At 43.9% G+C, this 13,944-nt stretch overlaps 1 protein-coding gene across 4 annotated transcripts in view; it reads right to left on the reverse strand.

The window, feature by feature from the left end:
• Window positions 1-13,944, reverse strand: part of LOC115106350 (cGMP-dependent protein kinase 1-like) — a 223,847-nt gene that overhangs the window by 89,851 nt on the left and 120,052 nt on the right. For all 4 annotated transcript variants that reach the window (XM_029628986.2, XM_029628985.2, XM_029628983.2 and 1 more), the window contains exon 5: window positions 8,738-8,801. In XM_029628986.2, the coding sequence (XP_029484846.1) occupies window positions 8,738-8,801 (64 nt within the window). The remainder of the gene's footprint in view (window positions 1-8,737; window positions 8,802-13,944) is intronic.

The following is a 13,944-nucleotide window of genomic DNA, read 5'->3' on the forward strand; positions in this document are numbered from 1 at the left end:
TATGTTCTGTAACCAGTGTTTCTTGTTGTCAGATCGTTGTTACTTCCCTGAGGTTGTGTCGTGTGTCCGTGCTCATCTCTCGCCGCCCTTGTGTGGATTATCTGCTGTGCTCCTTCCTACCCATCCGGACACTCTCCCCTGGGTTTCTCAGCACGCTCTCATAGGAGGATGCGCCCTAGTCCCTGGGTCGGATTCCGTCTGAGTACAGTCTGTCTGTCCTGTTGCTGCTGTAACCTGTATTCATTAAACCATCGTTGCTTGCATCTTGCATCCGCCTCTGTATTGTTACAGAACGATCTGACCAGACCATGGATGCAGCGAGTTCAACGAGTCTGACCGAATTCATTTCCCGTAGTATCACGAGAATGGATCAACAAGAGGAGAACATCTCCAGCACAGGTCGGGAAGTACAAGCCATTGCAACGCAGGTATCCCAGCTGACCCAACAATTACAACATCTGAGGGGTCTCGCTGCGCCACCTACACCGGCAGTTCAACCCGCCCCGCCAGAGCCGGATTCCCAGCTAGAGCCACGGCTACCGACACCAGAGGGTTATTCAGGTGATCCTGACTATTGCAGAGCTTTTCTTACGAGATGTTCCATGCATTTCTCGTTGCAGCCACGGACCTTCAACCGTGAACAGTCTAAGGTAGCATTCGTACTCACACTGCTATCAGGCAAAGCGGCTCTTTGGGGAACGGCGGTGTGGGCGAACCAGGACCCATGCTGCACCTCTTTCCAGACACTCTCCGAGGAGATGAGAAGGGTCTTCGATCGGGCCGTGGCGGGTAGGGAGGCGGCCAGACTACTCGCTGACCTTCGCCAAGGAGACCGTTCAGTATCGGAATACTCCATCCAATTCCGCACTCTGGCCGCAGAGTGTCAGTGGAACGAGGAGGCGCAGTGGGACATGTTCCTGCATGGGCTGGAGGACCGGATCCAGAAGGAGATTTATGTTCTGGACCTTCCCAGGAGTTTAAATGGACTAGTGGAACTAGCCTTGAGGGTCGACGCTCGTCTGAGTCGTGTTGGCCGCCGAGCATGCCCTAACAGACCGTATAACGACTCGGAGGGCTGGCATGCCAGCGGCGGGAACACGGCCAGTTCAGCCTCCGCTCACGAACCCATGCAGCTGGGGAGAGCTCGCCTCTCCCGGGAAGAGAGGGAGAGGCGGAGATCCCAAGGACTCTGTCTCTACTGTGGTAGAGCGGGCCACTTTATCCACTCCTGCCCGGTAAAAGATTAGGCCCGGTAGTAAGCATGAGGCTACTATCGGGTGGTGTCACCACAGAGAAGACCTCATCATCTACTCTCCTCCCGGTAAGACTAAGATGGGCCAACCACACGCACGACACCCAAGCCTTACTGGACTCAGGAGCAGAGGGTAATTTCATGGACTTCAAGTTCGCTCACAAACTCCAGATTCCTATCACATCACTCACGCACAAGATATCCGTCAACGCTCTCAATGGTCAAGAACTACCCAACATTTCTCACACCACTGAACCTATCACACTCATCACTTCTGGCAATCACACTGAGACACTATCATTTCTACTCATGGACTCACCCCTTGCACCATTAGTTCTCGGCCACCCTTGGCTCACCCAACACAACCCCAGAGTTGACTGGGGTCATAATTCTATATCCATGTGGAGTAACAAATGTCTTGAGTCCTGTTTAGTGTCTGCTTGTTCGTCTGTGTCTGATTCTGTGTTTCTAGAGGAGGCGGTGGATTTGTCTAACGTGCCCGTTGAATACCTCGACCTGAAGGAGGTGTTCAGTAAGTCCCGTGCTGCTTCTCTTCCTCCGCATCGTCCCTATGACTGTGCAATAGAATTATTGCCAGGTGAGTCTCCGCCTAAAGGCAAGTTATATTCTCTCTGTTCCTGAGAGGGAGGCTATGGAGAGATACATCTCTGGTTCTCTGGCATCTGGATTCATTCGTCCTTCCTCTTCTCCAGCGGGGCGGGGTTCTTCTTTGTGGAGAAGAAGGACGGATCTCTGCGTCCTTGCATTGATTACCGTGGGTTGAATAACATCACAGTGAAAATACCTATCCCTTACCGTTGATGTCCTCAGCCTTTGAAAGGTTACAGGGAGCATCCGTGTTCACTAAGTTGGATTTACGTAATGCATATCATTTGGTTCGCATAAGGGGGGACGAATGGAAGACCGCGTTTAACACCCCAGAGGGCACTTAGAATATTTGGTCATGCCTTTTGGGCTATCCAACTCCCAGCGGTTTTCCAGGCACTCGTAAATGACGTGCTGAGAGATATGATTGATCAGTTCATATATGTTTACCTGGATGACATACTGATTTTTTCTTCTCTCCAGGAACACGTTCAGCACGTCAGACGAGTGCTTCAGAGGTTGTTGGAGAATGGACTTTTGTCAAGGCGGAGAAATGCATTTTCATGCACAATCCGTTCCATTCCTAGGTTACATCGTCTCGACTGAAGGTATTCGCATGGATCCTGACAAGGTTAAGGCTGTGGTGGATTGGCCAAGCCCAGATTCCCGTAAGGCCCTACAGAGGTTTCTGGGATTCGCCAATTTCTACCGGCGTTTCGTTCGCAACTTTAGCCAGATAGTCGCTCCTCTTACCGCCTTAACCTCCCCAGAGTGACGTTCAGGTGGTCCGATACAGCCGAGGCTGCATTCGTCAAACTCAAGAGCCGCTTTGTTTCGGCTCCCATCCTCATAGCTCCCGATCCCTTGCGTCAGTTCGTGGTGGAGGTGGACGCTTCAGAGGTGGGGGTAGGTGCGGTACTTTCCCAACGTTCCTCTTCTGACGACAAGATGCACCCTTGCGCGTTCCTTTCCCATCGGTTATCACCTGCGGAACGCAACTACGACATTGGCAACAGAGAGTTGTTGGCAGTGAAGTTAGCACTGGAGGAGTGGCGCCATTGGTTAGAGGGTTCGGGGTACCTTTTATAGTTTGGACCGATCACAAAAATTTGGAATATATCAGAACCGCCAAGCGACTCAACTCCAGGCAGGCGCGGTGGGCACTCTTTTTCGGACGTTTTGACTTCTCTCTCTCGTATCGCCCGGGTTCAAGAATGTCAAACCCGATTCCCTTTCTCGCATTTTTGACCATTCGAACGCCCATCCACTCCCGAGTGCATCCTACCCGGGACCCTAGTGGTCTCCACACTCACATGGGAGGTTGAATCGAGGTCAAAACGGCCTTAGAAGGGGTAACGCCTCCGCCCGGTTGCCCGCCTAATCGGTTGTTTGTGCCGGAGGGGTGTCGGTCCGATGTTATTCGGTGGGGGCATTGCTCCAACGTAGCGTGTCATCCAGGAGTCAGTCGCACTAGCTTTTTGGTTAAGCAACGCTTTTGGTGGCCACTGATGGCTCGTGACATTCACAGTTTTGTCTTGGCTTGCTCGGTTTGTGCCACTGGGAAGACTTCTAATCGACCCCCAGATGGGTTACTCCAACCGCTGTCGGTCCCTTCGAGACCCTGGTCCCACATCGCGCTAGATTTTGTTACCGACATCCCGCCCTCCCAGGGCAAGACGGTTGTTTTGACCGTGGTGGACCGGTTCTCGAAGGCGGCTCATTTTATTCCCTTGCCTAAATTACCATCTGCCAAGGAGACAGCGGTAACTGTCGTGGATCACGTCTTTCGCTTACATGGTCTGCCGATGGACGTAGTTTCTGACAGGGGGCCCCAATTTGTGTCCAAGTTTTGGCAAGAGTTTTGTAGGTTACTGGGAGCGAGTGTCAGCCTGTCTTCAGGGTTTCATCCCCAGAGCAACGGTCAAGCGGAGAGGGCCAACCAAGATTTGGAGAGAGTGTTGCGATGTTTGGTTTCTAAGAATCCCTCTTCCTGGAGTCAACAACTCTCTATGGTTGAGTACGCTCACAATTCGTTGCCAGTGGCAGCCACGGGTCTCTCTCCGTTTGAGTGTAGTTTAGGTTACCAGCCACCTATCTTTCCCAGTACGGAGTCCGAGGTGTCTGTTCCCTCCGCTCACGCTTTCATCCAGAGGTGCCGTCACGCATGGAGCAGAGCCCGTGAGACTCTTCTCCGGGTGGGCGCGCACCAAGACTAAGGCCGATCGCCACCGGTCGAAGCCTCCGGTATACGTCGTTGGCCAAAGAGTGTGGCTTTCTACTAAGAACATTCCACTCCGATCCGTTTCGAACAAGCTTGCCCCCAAATTTATCGGCCCGTTCAAAGTCACCAGGATCATTAGTCCGGTGGCGGTCCGGCTCCAGCTTCCTCCGGCGTATAGGAGAATTCATCCTAACTTTCATGTGTCTAAAATAAAACCTGTGTTTCAGGCACGCATTAACCCACCGGTCCCGGTTCCCCCGCCGCCACGACTTGTTGATGGGGAACCCACCTTTTCTGTCAATCGTATTTTGGACTCTAGAAGGAGGGGACGCGGATTCCAGTACCTGGTGGACTGGGAGGGTTACGGCCCGGAGGAGAGAAGTTGGGTACCTGCTAGGGACATTCTGGATCACTCCCTTATCGATGATTTCAATCGACAGGTAAATTCGCCTGGAAACGCCAAGAGGCGTTCCTAGGGGGGGGGGGTATTGTCACGGTTCATGAATCCACTGCTTCCTTTTCTCTCTCTCTCTCTCTCTCTCTCTCCCGTGTTTGTGTGGGCGTGGTTCCCAATCTCGGCCTGATTGTCTGCGCCAGCTGGAATCACTTATCTTCCCTTTATATGTTCTGTAACCAGTGTTTCTTGTTGTCAGATCGTTGTTACTTCCCTGAGGTTGTGTCCGTGCTCATCTCTCGCCGCCCTTGTGTGGATTATCTGCTGTGCTCCTTCCTACCCATCCGGACACTCTCCCCTGGGTTTCTCAGCACGCTCTCATAGGAGGATGCGCCCTAGTCCCTGGGTCGGATTCCGTCTGAGTACAGTCTGTCTGTCCTGTTGCTGCTGTAACCTGTATTCATTAAACCATCGTTGCTTGCATCTTGCATCCGCCTCTGTATTGTTACAGTAATAGGACGTACACTGTATTCAGAAAGTATTCAGACCAATTGACTATTTCCACATTTTGTAGCCTTATTCTAAAATGGATCATCTCATCAATCTACACACAATACCCCACAATGACAAAACAAAAACTGTTTTTTTATGTTTGCAAATGTAAAAAAAAAACATATATATATATATATATATTTTTAAAAAAATAATATATACATAAGTATTCAGACCCTTTACTCAGTACTTTTGTTGAAGCACCTTTGGCAGCAATTACAGCATCGAGTCTTCTTGGGTATGATGGTACAAGCTTTTCACACCTGTATCTGTGGAGTTTCTCCCATTCTTCTCTGCAGATCCTCTCAAGCTCTGTCAGGTTGGATGGGGAGTGTCACTGCACAGCTATTTTCACATCTCTCCAGAGATGTTTGATCGGGTTCAAGTTCGGGCTCTGGCTGGTTTGTTACTATGGGATATTGTGCGTAGATTAATGAGGAATTGTTTTTATTTAACCCATTTTAGAATAAGGCTGTAACGTAACAAGATGTGGAAAAAGTCAAGGGGTCTGAATACTTACCGAATGCACTGTACATAAACTCAAAAGTACGGTGGAGCTCCTGTATCTAAATATAAACACCACCGACAACCAAAATGAGTACCGGCACCTATTTCAGTCCAAGTCAAACACTGATGCCCAGTCATCCGTTGCCATAGAAACCACGCCGCAGGGTTCTGTCAAAGTTTTTTTTTATTGTGTCTGTCACCACACTATGCTGTTATTTTACACTGACTAAAGCGTGAAGACAAAGTAAGAAACAAACTGATGCCATTTGAAAAAAAATCTATATGTGAGCATATACTGGCCAGAAACCACACCGTAATAATAATTATAATGCTACATGGGACTTATATATCGCTTTTCAAGTCACTTTACAATTGTAGAAACGAAACAAACAGATGAAAACAAGACTACAACAGGAAGAAACACAACATGAAACAAAGAAACGGGGAGGGACTTAAGAAGGTAAAAGAGTGGGATGTTCTAGTGTATGAATCAGCAAGCAGGTGTGTGTGGGTGTGTGAGAGAGAGAGAGAGAGTGTGGGAGAGAGGGGTGTGTGTGTGTGTGTGGGGGGGGGGGTCCAGAACTTTGGAGGAATACCATGAGACTCCAGTGTTTTAAAGTAGATTCTCCTGTAATCATGGAGGAAAGCCTGAGTGTTCTACCTATAGATATCTCACAGGAGTCCTTATCCCACACTGCAAGGCTGTAGGAGATTGTTCCATAATCCAGCCACTTGAGAAGCCTCCATGGCACGTCCTTCGAGGAAAACATTACTACTTGAATGCATAAGTATTAGTCGTATGCACCGACTACACACACACAGTCCTTTGTATGCAAACATCTTCACTGCTTTTGACCTGATATGATGACTGACAGTAGTAATGAGATAAATCTCTCTGAGGTTTAAAGGAAATGCCATGTGTCACAGATGTTGTTGTAAAGTTGGGTTTTGCTGAGCTTCCTAATGTTCTCGTCCGTGACCTGCACTACTGGGTTTCCTCATTCAAATCATGTTAGTGCAGTAGTTGTTTATTATTTTAGGGTACACTGAAGCTAAACACTACTGTAGTTAGTCAGAGGCAAAAAAACACAGAAAATCACTGCACAGTTACAAATGGTAAGAAATGGACTAATGGCTATTTGTGAGAAAAGGGGTGACATTTGGGTGAGGAGATTGTCTGTGTTGTGTCGTTCCATGGTGAGGCTGCATAAAGTCTGATCGATTCCAGCGTCCTCTGGCGATGTATACAGGTAGGTACACACATAATCACACACACGCACGACTGCACGCACACACACACACGAATGCACGCACACACACACGCACGAATGCACGCACACACACGCACGACTGCACGCACACACACACACGAATGCACGCACACACACGCACGACTGCACACACACACACGCACGACTGCACGCACACACACACGAATGCACGCACACACACACGCACGACTGCACGCACACACAACACACGAGAACAACATGCAAAGACACATCGGCAGTGATCTCACCTACACCACACTGAATGGCAGCATATTTATCGTCAGCCCCCTTTGGAGCACCCTTCAACTGTTTGAACATTCTGTGTTTTCCCTCATGTTTTATTTCAGTCATTCAGCGAACAGATCCAGACTGATAGTGTCTTGGTAGTCAGTGGGGCATTCTGGGTCTGAACATAGAAATAAAACACGAGTTCTAGTTTTATTCATCTGAAACTATACGGCACTGTGGATTGGATTTGGTGTGATGAGACCAAATACTGTTTCATCAGATGAATCATAACTAAGACGTATGTTTTCCCTTTGCATGTTATTCTATTATTACTCTGTAAGGGGTTAAAGAAGTCAGGTTGACTCAGAAGCAGCAGTTGGAGCCAATGAAAACTGAGGCCAACGCATTAAAAAACAAAACATGGTTTGATATATAGGCTGGTTGAGGAATAAGGATGTGTGTTCTTAAAAATGGAGCTAATCCTCTATTGATCCAATAGATTAAAATAACCATGAAATAATGTATTTGATTCCTTTGTGATTTTTTTGTGGTCATACTTAACTTGACCACGAAGGAGAAAGTCTGCCGCAAATGATATTGTTCTCGTTTTAATGACCAAATGTTCTTTGGAAACCAGTTATACTGGAGGTCAAGTCATCTAGTTAACTTGGAACAGCAGAGAGATTCTTGCTGGAAATAAACAAGCATAAAGATTTAGAAGGTGAAGGACTGTAGAGACTTGATGTAATATGTCCGCGTTTCTCAAGTGATCCTAAGGACCCCCGTACCACCGTTTTGGGAAACATCTGCATGCCAATGAATAGTAAGATGATTAGTCAATCTGCTCTGAGGATGTGAATCCACCTGGAATTGCTCCCTCTCACTAATGAACCACAAAGCAGACACTGTTTATTGTAATATTCTGATCAGGGCCAGAATGGTTTTCCTGACCATGTGGCGAGACTAGGAATACTTCTGGGCGCTGGTTATAGTCTAGTTTACAGTTATTCTCGGTCATGTCATGTGGTCATGAAAATCTCTCGAGTCTTGCCTCGGAGGCAGAACTGAGAGATTTCCGCTAGATCGGCCAACTGCAAAGTCCAAATTGGCTATAAAATGTATGGACTTAATTTAAGGTTAGGGTTAGGCATTAGGGTTAGCAATGTGGTTAAGGTTAAGGTTATGGTTAGGTTTAAAATCAGATTGTATGACTTTGTGACTGTGCCAGATAGTGACCACTCTGCAGAGCTGCCTTCAGAACAAGATGCATGACGAAAAAAAACGCCAATTCTGAGACTGTATTGCAGGCAGAGTTAGCTCAGACGTTGTCGCAGTGAGTTTTACCTCAGGTTGTGTCTGGTGAGTTATTGACTACAGATAAGAACTCAAATCAATTAAAATGGCTCTGTCAGACCAGGACAGGAGACCTGAAATGCACTTCCACTACTATGAAGAATGCAATGACTACAAATTGCAGCTTAGTTACATTTCCAGAGAAACCTATTTTAAAATGTGAATACCCACAGTATAATAATCATTACGATTTATCAAGGCAATCAACTCTTCATCATGTAATGATATGGTTCATAATTTAGGGAAATGTAAAAGTCAATGAAACAGACGTAAACTCATCAGCACCCATTGCCACAACCCTTTTAAATCGAGGTAACTTCGCTAAGTTCCACCAGGACACGTAGGAAACTCACCTCTTCCATCACGTCAGCAAGCTTGCTTAGTATTTCTTCTGAAAGGCCTTGGAATGTTGGAACACTGTTGGGGAGAGGTAGAGAGTGAGAGTTAGCTGTTTTGGAGCCTTCAGACACCAAGGCGAAGCCAACAGTTCATGCTGTTCCTGGCTGGTTGACAGTACTAGGTACTGCGGAGCTTCATAACTTGCAAAGCATCGCCCACCACAGCGATAAACACTGTTTATTCACATAAATCACACATCGTCAATATTCTCTCTGTTTTCTGTCGTTCTGCTATCTATCTCAGTAAGTAAGCCAAAATACACAATGCACTAGCAGAGCAGGTATGCAGCATTTATGTCAAAGACAGCAAGTTGCATGACAGAGTGGAGTCTGTATGACTGATTACAGGGAGGGAGAAAAAAAACGACCAGGGAAAACCACATAATGTACGTACATAGACAAGGCTGTGGCAGCACCCTTATGGAAAAACCACATCCCATTTCACGTGATCACATATGATCTTGTGTGATCACATGTGATCACGTAACAACATATACAGCAACATGTGAAGCAACATGTGCTAACATAAAACTCCACATATGATTACACGTGAGAGCACATGTGAGAACATGATCTCATGGGAAATTAACGTGAAATAAAAATGACAACATGGGGATGCAGCATTTGAACACGTGATAACATGAAATTACATTTGAGCACATGTGAAAGCCGAGTTATAAAATGTTCTTTAGAATACTTTACTTTAAAAAGCAACTATTTACATTAATTCAATTTAAACAGTCGTGGTCCCCTTCAGGTTTTGTCTACTTCCCAGTTGGTTCCAGGGATATTTTTAGTTGTTCTCAGAATGTTTAGCTTTGGTGAAAACACAGTAAATGTACAACTAACTACTGTATTTCTACAGCTAAACAAAGGTGTTAATGGACAACATGCTGAATACTTTGGATTCAACCTCAATTGGGATTTGAACTCATAACCTCTTAATTTCTAGCAACCTGAAGTTCTTGCCAAACCACCAGGTCTATGGACATCGTGGAGATTGGCTATATATTTATTGTCAAGAACACATTTCTGCACTTTGCCTAAAGTTGCAGTAAAAATCAGGTAAATATATACAACAACTTGAAGGTGTTATTTCTATAAAATGACAGTTACGGTAAAATCTTGTATAGTAAATAACATTTTGATGGGATTGAACTAATAACCCCTGGCTCACTACCAACCTGTAATGTCCTGTTACAGTGCAGCTACACCACCAGATCCGTGAGTGGAAAAGAGATATGGCCACAGACTTATTGGCAAGAGCGGATCTGCACTTTGGTCAAAGCTGCCCAGAATCAAGTAAATAACTGTACAATTGTCACCACCAATGTAACAACGTAAAACTAGCAGTGCCCAAAGACACTTGATTTAAAGTATACAATAATTATTTGGGGTTAGAATTTGCAACCACTTGGTTAGGAGAGCATCAATGTTGCTGCAGCACATCCAGGTTCAAACTAATTGCTTGGAACTATATGGAAAATGTCTGGGATATTTTATTTCAGCTCATGAAACATGGGACCAACACTTTACATGTTGCCTTTATATTTTTGTAGCACACTCTTAAAAAATAAAGAGTATGGTTGGGGTACAGTGTTGTTCCCTGGGGTACAAAATTGTCAAAGGTACACTAAACAGCTACACATATAAACTCACATGGTTCAGTTCAGTACCTGTAGATATAGGAGATTTTTCTACACAATATTTTAAATATAAGGTACGATCATCACTGCATTTTAAAATATACAGTGCCTTTAGAAAGTATTCAAACCCCTTGACTTTTTGCACTTTGTTCCATTTCAGCCTTATTCTAGAATGTATTAAATCGTTTTTTTCCTCATCAATCTTCTCACAATACGCGATAATAACAAAGCAAAAACAGGTTTTCAGAAATGTTTGCCAATTACTGTGAAATGCACTAAAACCCACTTGCAACCAGTTGATAGACAGTTATTGGCAGTTAAACATTAACTTCTTGTGAACCAGCTCCCATTAAGCTTTTGGAATATGCACAAAAACCTCTAAACAGTGCAGCTCTTGCGTGTCACAACTGCTTACTAAAATTGCAAAACTGACAGTGTCAAAATAGATGCTCAACCTTCTTTAACATAACCATAAAAGCACTTAAACGTGTTCAACATTTCCAATGACAGTTTTAGACCATGCCCCAAAATATGCTAATGAGTCCCCGCCAGCACATTTTTAAAATTTATTTTATTTTATTTCACCTTTATTTAACCAGGTAGGCAAGTTGAGAACAAGTTCTCATTTACAATTGCGACCTGGCCAAGATAAAGCAAAGCAGTTGGACAGATACAACGACACAGAGTTACACATGGAGTAAAACAAACATACAGTCAATAATACAGTATAAACAAGTCTATATACAATGTGAGCAAATGAGGTGAGAAGGGAGGTAAAGGCAAAAAAAGGCCATGGTGGCAAAGTAAATACAATATAGCAAGTAAAACACTGGAATGGTAGTTTTGCAATGGAAGAATGTGCAAAGTAGAAATAAAAATAATGGGGTGCAAAGGAGCAAAATAAATAAATAAATTAAATACAGTTTGGAAAGAGGTAGTTGTTTGGGCTAAATTATAGGTGGGCTATGTACAGGTGCAGTAATCTGTGAGCTGCTCTGACAGCTGGTGCTTAAAGCTAGTGAGGGAGATAAGTGTTTCCAGTTTCAGAGATTTTTGTAGTTCGTTCCAGTCATTGGCAGCAGAGAACTGGAAGGAGAGGCGGCCAAAGAAAGAATTGGTTTTGGGGTGACTAGAGAGATATACCTGCTGGAGCATGTGCTACAGGTGGGAGATGCTATGGTGACCAGCGAGCTGAGATAAGGGGGGACTTTACCCAGCAGGGTCTTGTAGATGACATGGAGCCAGTGGGTTTGGCGACGAGTATGAAGCGAGGGCCAGCCAACGAGAGCGTACAGGTTGCAATGGTGGGTAGTATATGGGGCTTTGGTGACAAAACGGATTGCACTGTGATAGACTGCATCCAATTTGTTGAGTAGGGTATTGGAGGCTGTTTTGTAAATTGCCTCCACCTACATTTCAAAGTGCAGTAATGATACCTAATCCTGCATTCGTAACCAAGTGGGGAGTGGGATTTTACCACATACGCCTGGGAAAAATCCACTTGAACGGCCCTCCAGCTGGTAATTAATAGTGGGGAATGCATCTATCATCCCTGAGCTCCGACTTCTCCCATATGCTGACCTCTGACACCACCTATTAAGGAAATTACCTCGATAACAGCATTTTCGGCAGTTAAATGTAATAACAAAACATTATTTATGAAAAGCAATCTATTAATGTGGTTTTTGAACTCCGCCCTGTGTTTATGGTTGACGCAGCTTGTTGGCCATTAGCCAATTGGCGTTTCTCAACGAGTTCAAAGTACATGCAGTAAACGCAAGTGGTATTTACGACTTCACAACTGCTACATTTCCACCTCCCACATGGTTACGAACGCAGCATTATATGTATATTGGGTAGAAAAATGTACCATTATAATAGATTATGGGCACATGTACCCTAAAAGGTATTGATGTGAGTTCCTATGTGTAACTCTGAAGGTTCCTTACCTGTACCTTTGACCTTTTTGTACACCAGGAAACAAAACTGTCCAACAGTGTGCACTATTTTGCACATAACAAAAGAGTGCCATCTGCACTGCTATTTTAGTTATCAGTTATTCTGACTATTCTAAATCCCAGATAAGGACATGTTGAATAATAATTACTGCATAAATAAACCACAATGTAAGCATATAGGTCAAAGTGTGTCAAATATGTGAGTTGAAGAAAAAATAAGTTGAAGACTCATTTTTGTTTGCAGGGCATTACCTGTGAAATCTCATGTGAAAAATTGAATCCACATGTAAAAGCTTATAATTTCACATGTGCAAAACGTGTAATTCAACATTCAAAAGGCACTCGCACATCTGAGCTATCTTTTTTGCAGGTGCATCGTAACATGTACAAAACGTGGATATTAACCAATTATTGTCTGTCTTAAACCCCCTCTCTAACATCAGCATCATCTGAAGTGGGAAAGTGTGTGCAGTAGTCAGTATTAAACCAGTATTAAACCAGTATTAAACCAGTAGTAAGTCAGTATTAAACCAGTAGTAAGTCAGTATTAAACCACTAGTAAACAATAGTAAGTCTACTGACTTAGTAAACATGTAGTAAGTCAGTATTAAACCAGTAGTAAACAGTAGGAAGTCAGTAATAAACCAGTAGTAAACCAGTAGTAAGTCAGTATTAAACCACTAGTAAACAGTAGTAAGTCAGTAATAAACCAGTAGTAAACAGTAGTAAGTCAGTAATAAACCAGTAGTAAACCAGTAGTAAGTCAGTATTAAACCAGTAGTAAGTCAGTATTAAACCAGTATTAAACCAGTAGTAAACCAGTAGTACGTCAGTATTAAACCAGTAGTACGTATTAAACCAGTAGTAAACCAGTAGTAAGTCAGTATTAAACCAGTAGTAAGTAAGTATTAAACCAGTAGTAAACCAGTAGTAAGTCAGTATTAAACCAGTATTAAACCAGTAGTAAACCAGTAGTAAGTTATTATTAAACTAGTAGTAAACCAGTAGTAAACCAGTAGTAAGTCAGTAGTAAACCAGTAGTAAACCAGTAGTAAGTCAGTAGTAAACCAGTAGTAAACCAGTAGTAAGTCAGTAGTAAACCTGTAGTAAGTCAGTAATAAACCAGTAGTAAACAGTAGTAAGTCAGTAATAAACCAGTCGTAAACCAGTAGTAAACCAGTAGTAAGTCAGTAATAAACCAGTAGTAAACAGTAGTAAGGCAGTAATAAACCAGTCGTAAACAAGTAGTAAGGCAGTATTAAAACCAGTAGTAAGTCAGTAATATACCAGTAGTAAACAGCAGTAAATCAGGATTAAACCAGTAGTAAACCAGTAGTAAGTCAGTAATAAACCAGTAGTAAACCAGTAGTAAGTCAGTATTAAACCAGTAGTAAACCAGTAGTAAGTCAGTAGTAAACCTGTAGTAAGTCAGTAATAAACCAGTAGTAAACAGTAGTCAGTATTAAACCAGTAGTAAACCAGTAGAAAGTCAGTAATAAACCAGTAGTAAACCAGTAGTAAGTCAGTATTAAACCAGTAGTAAACAGTAGTAAACAGT

This window comes from Oncorhynchus nerka, linkage group LG23 (genome assembly GCF_034236695.1).
Source record: "Oncorhynchus nerka isolate Pitt River linkage group LG23, Oner_Uvic_2.0, whole genome shotgun sequence".
Lineage (NCBI taxonomy): Eukaryota > Metazoa > Chordata > Actinopteri > Salmoniformes > Salmonidae > Oncorhynchus > Oncorhynchus nerka.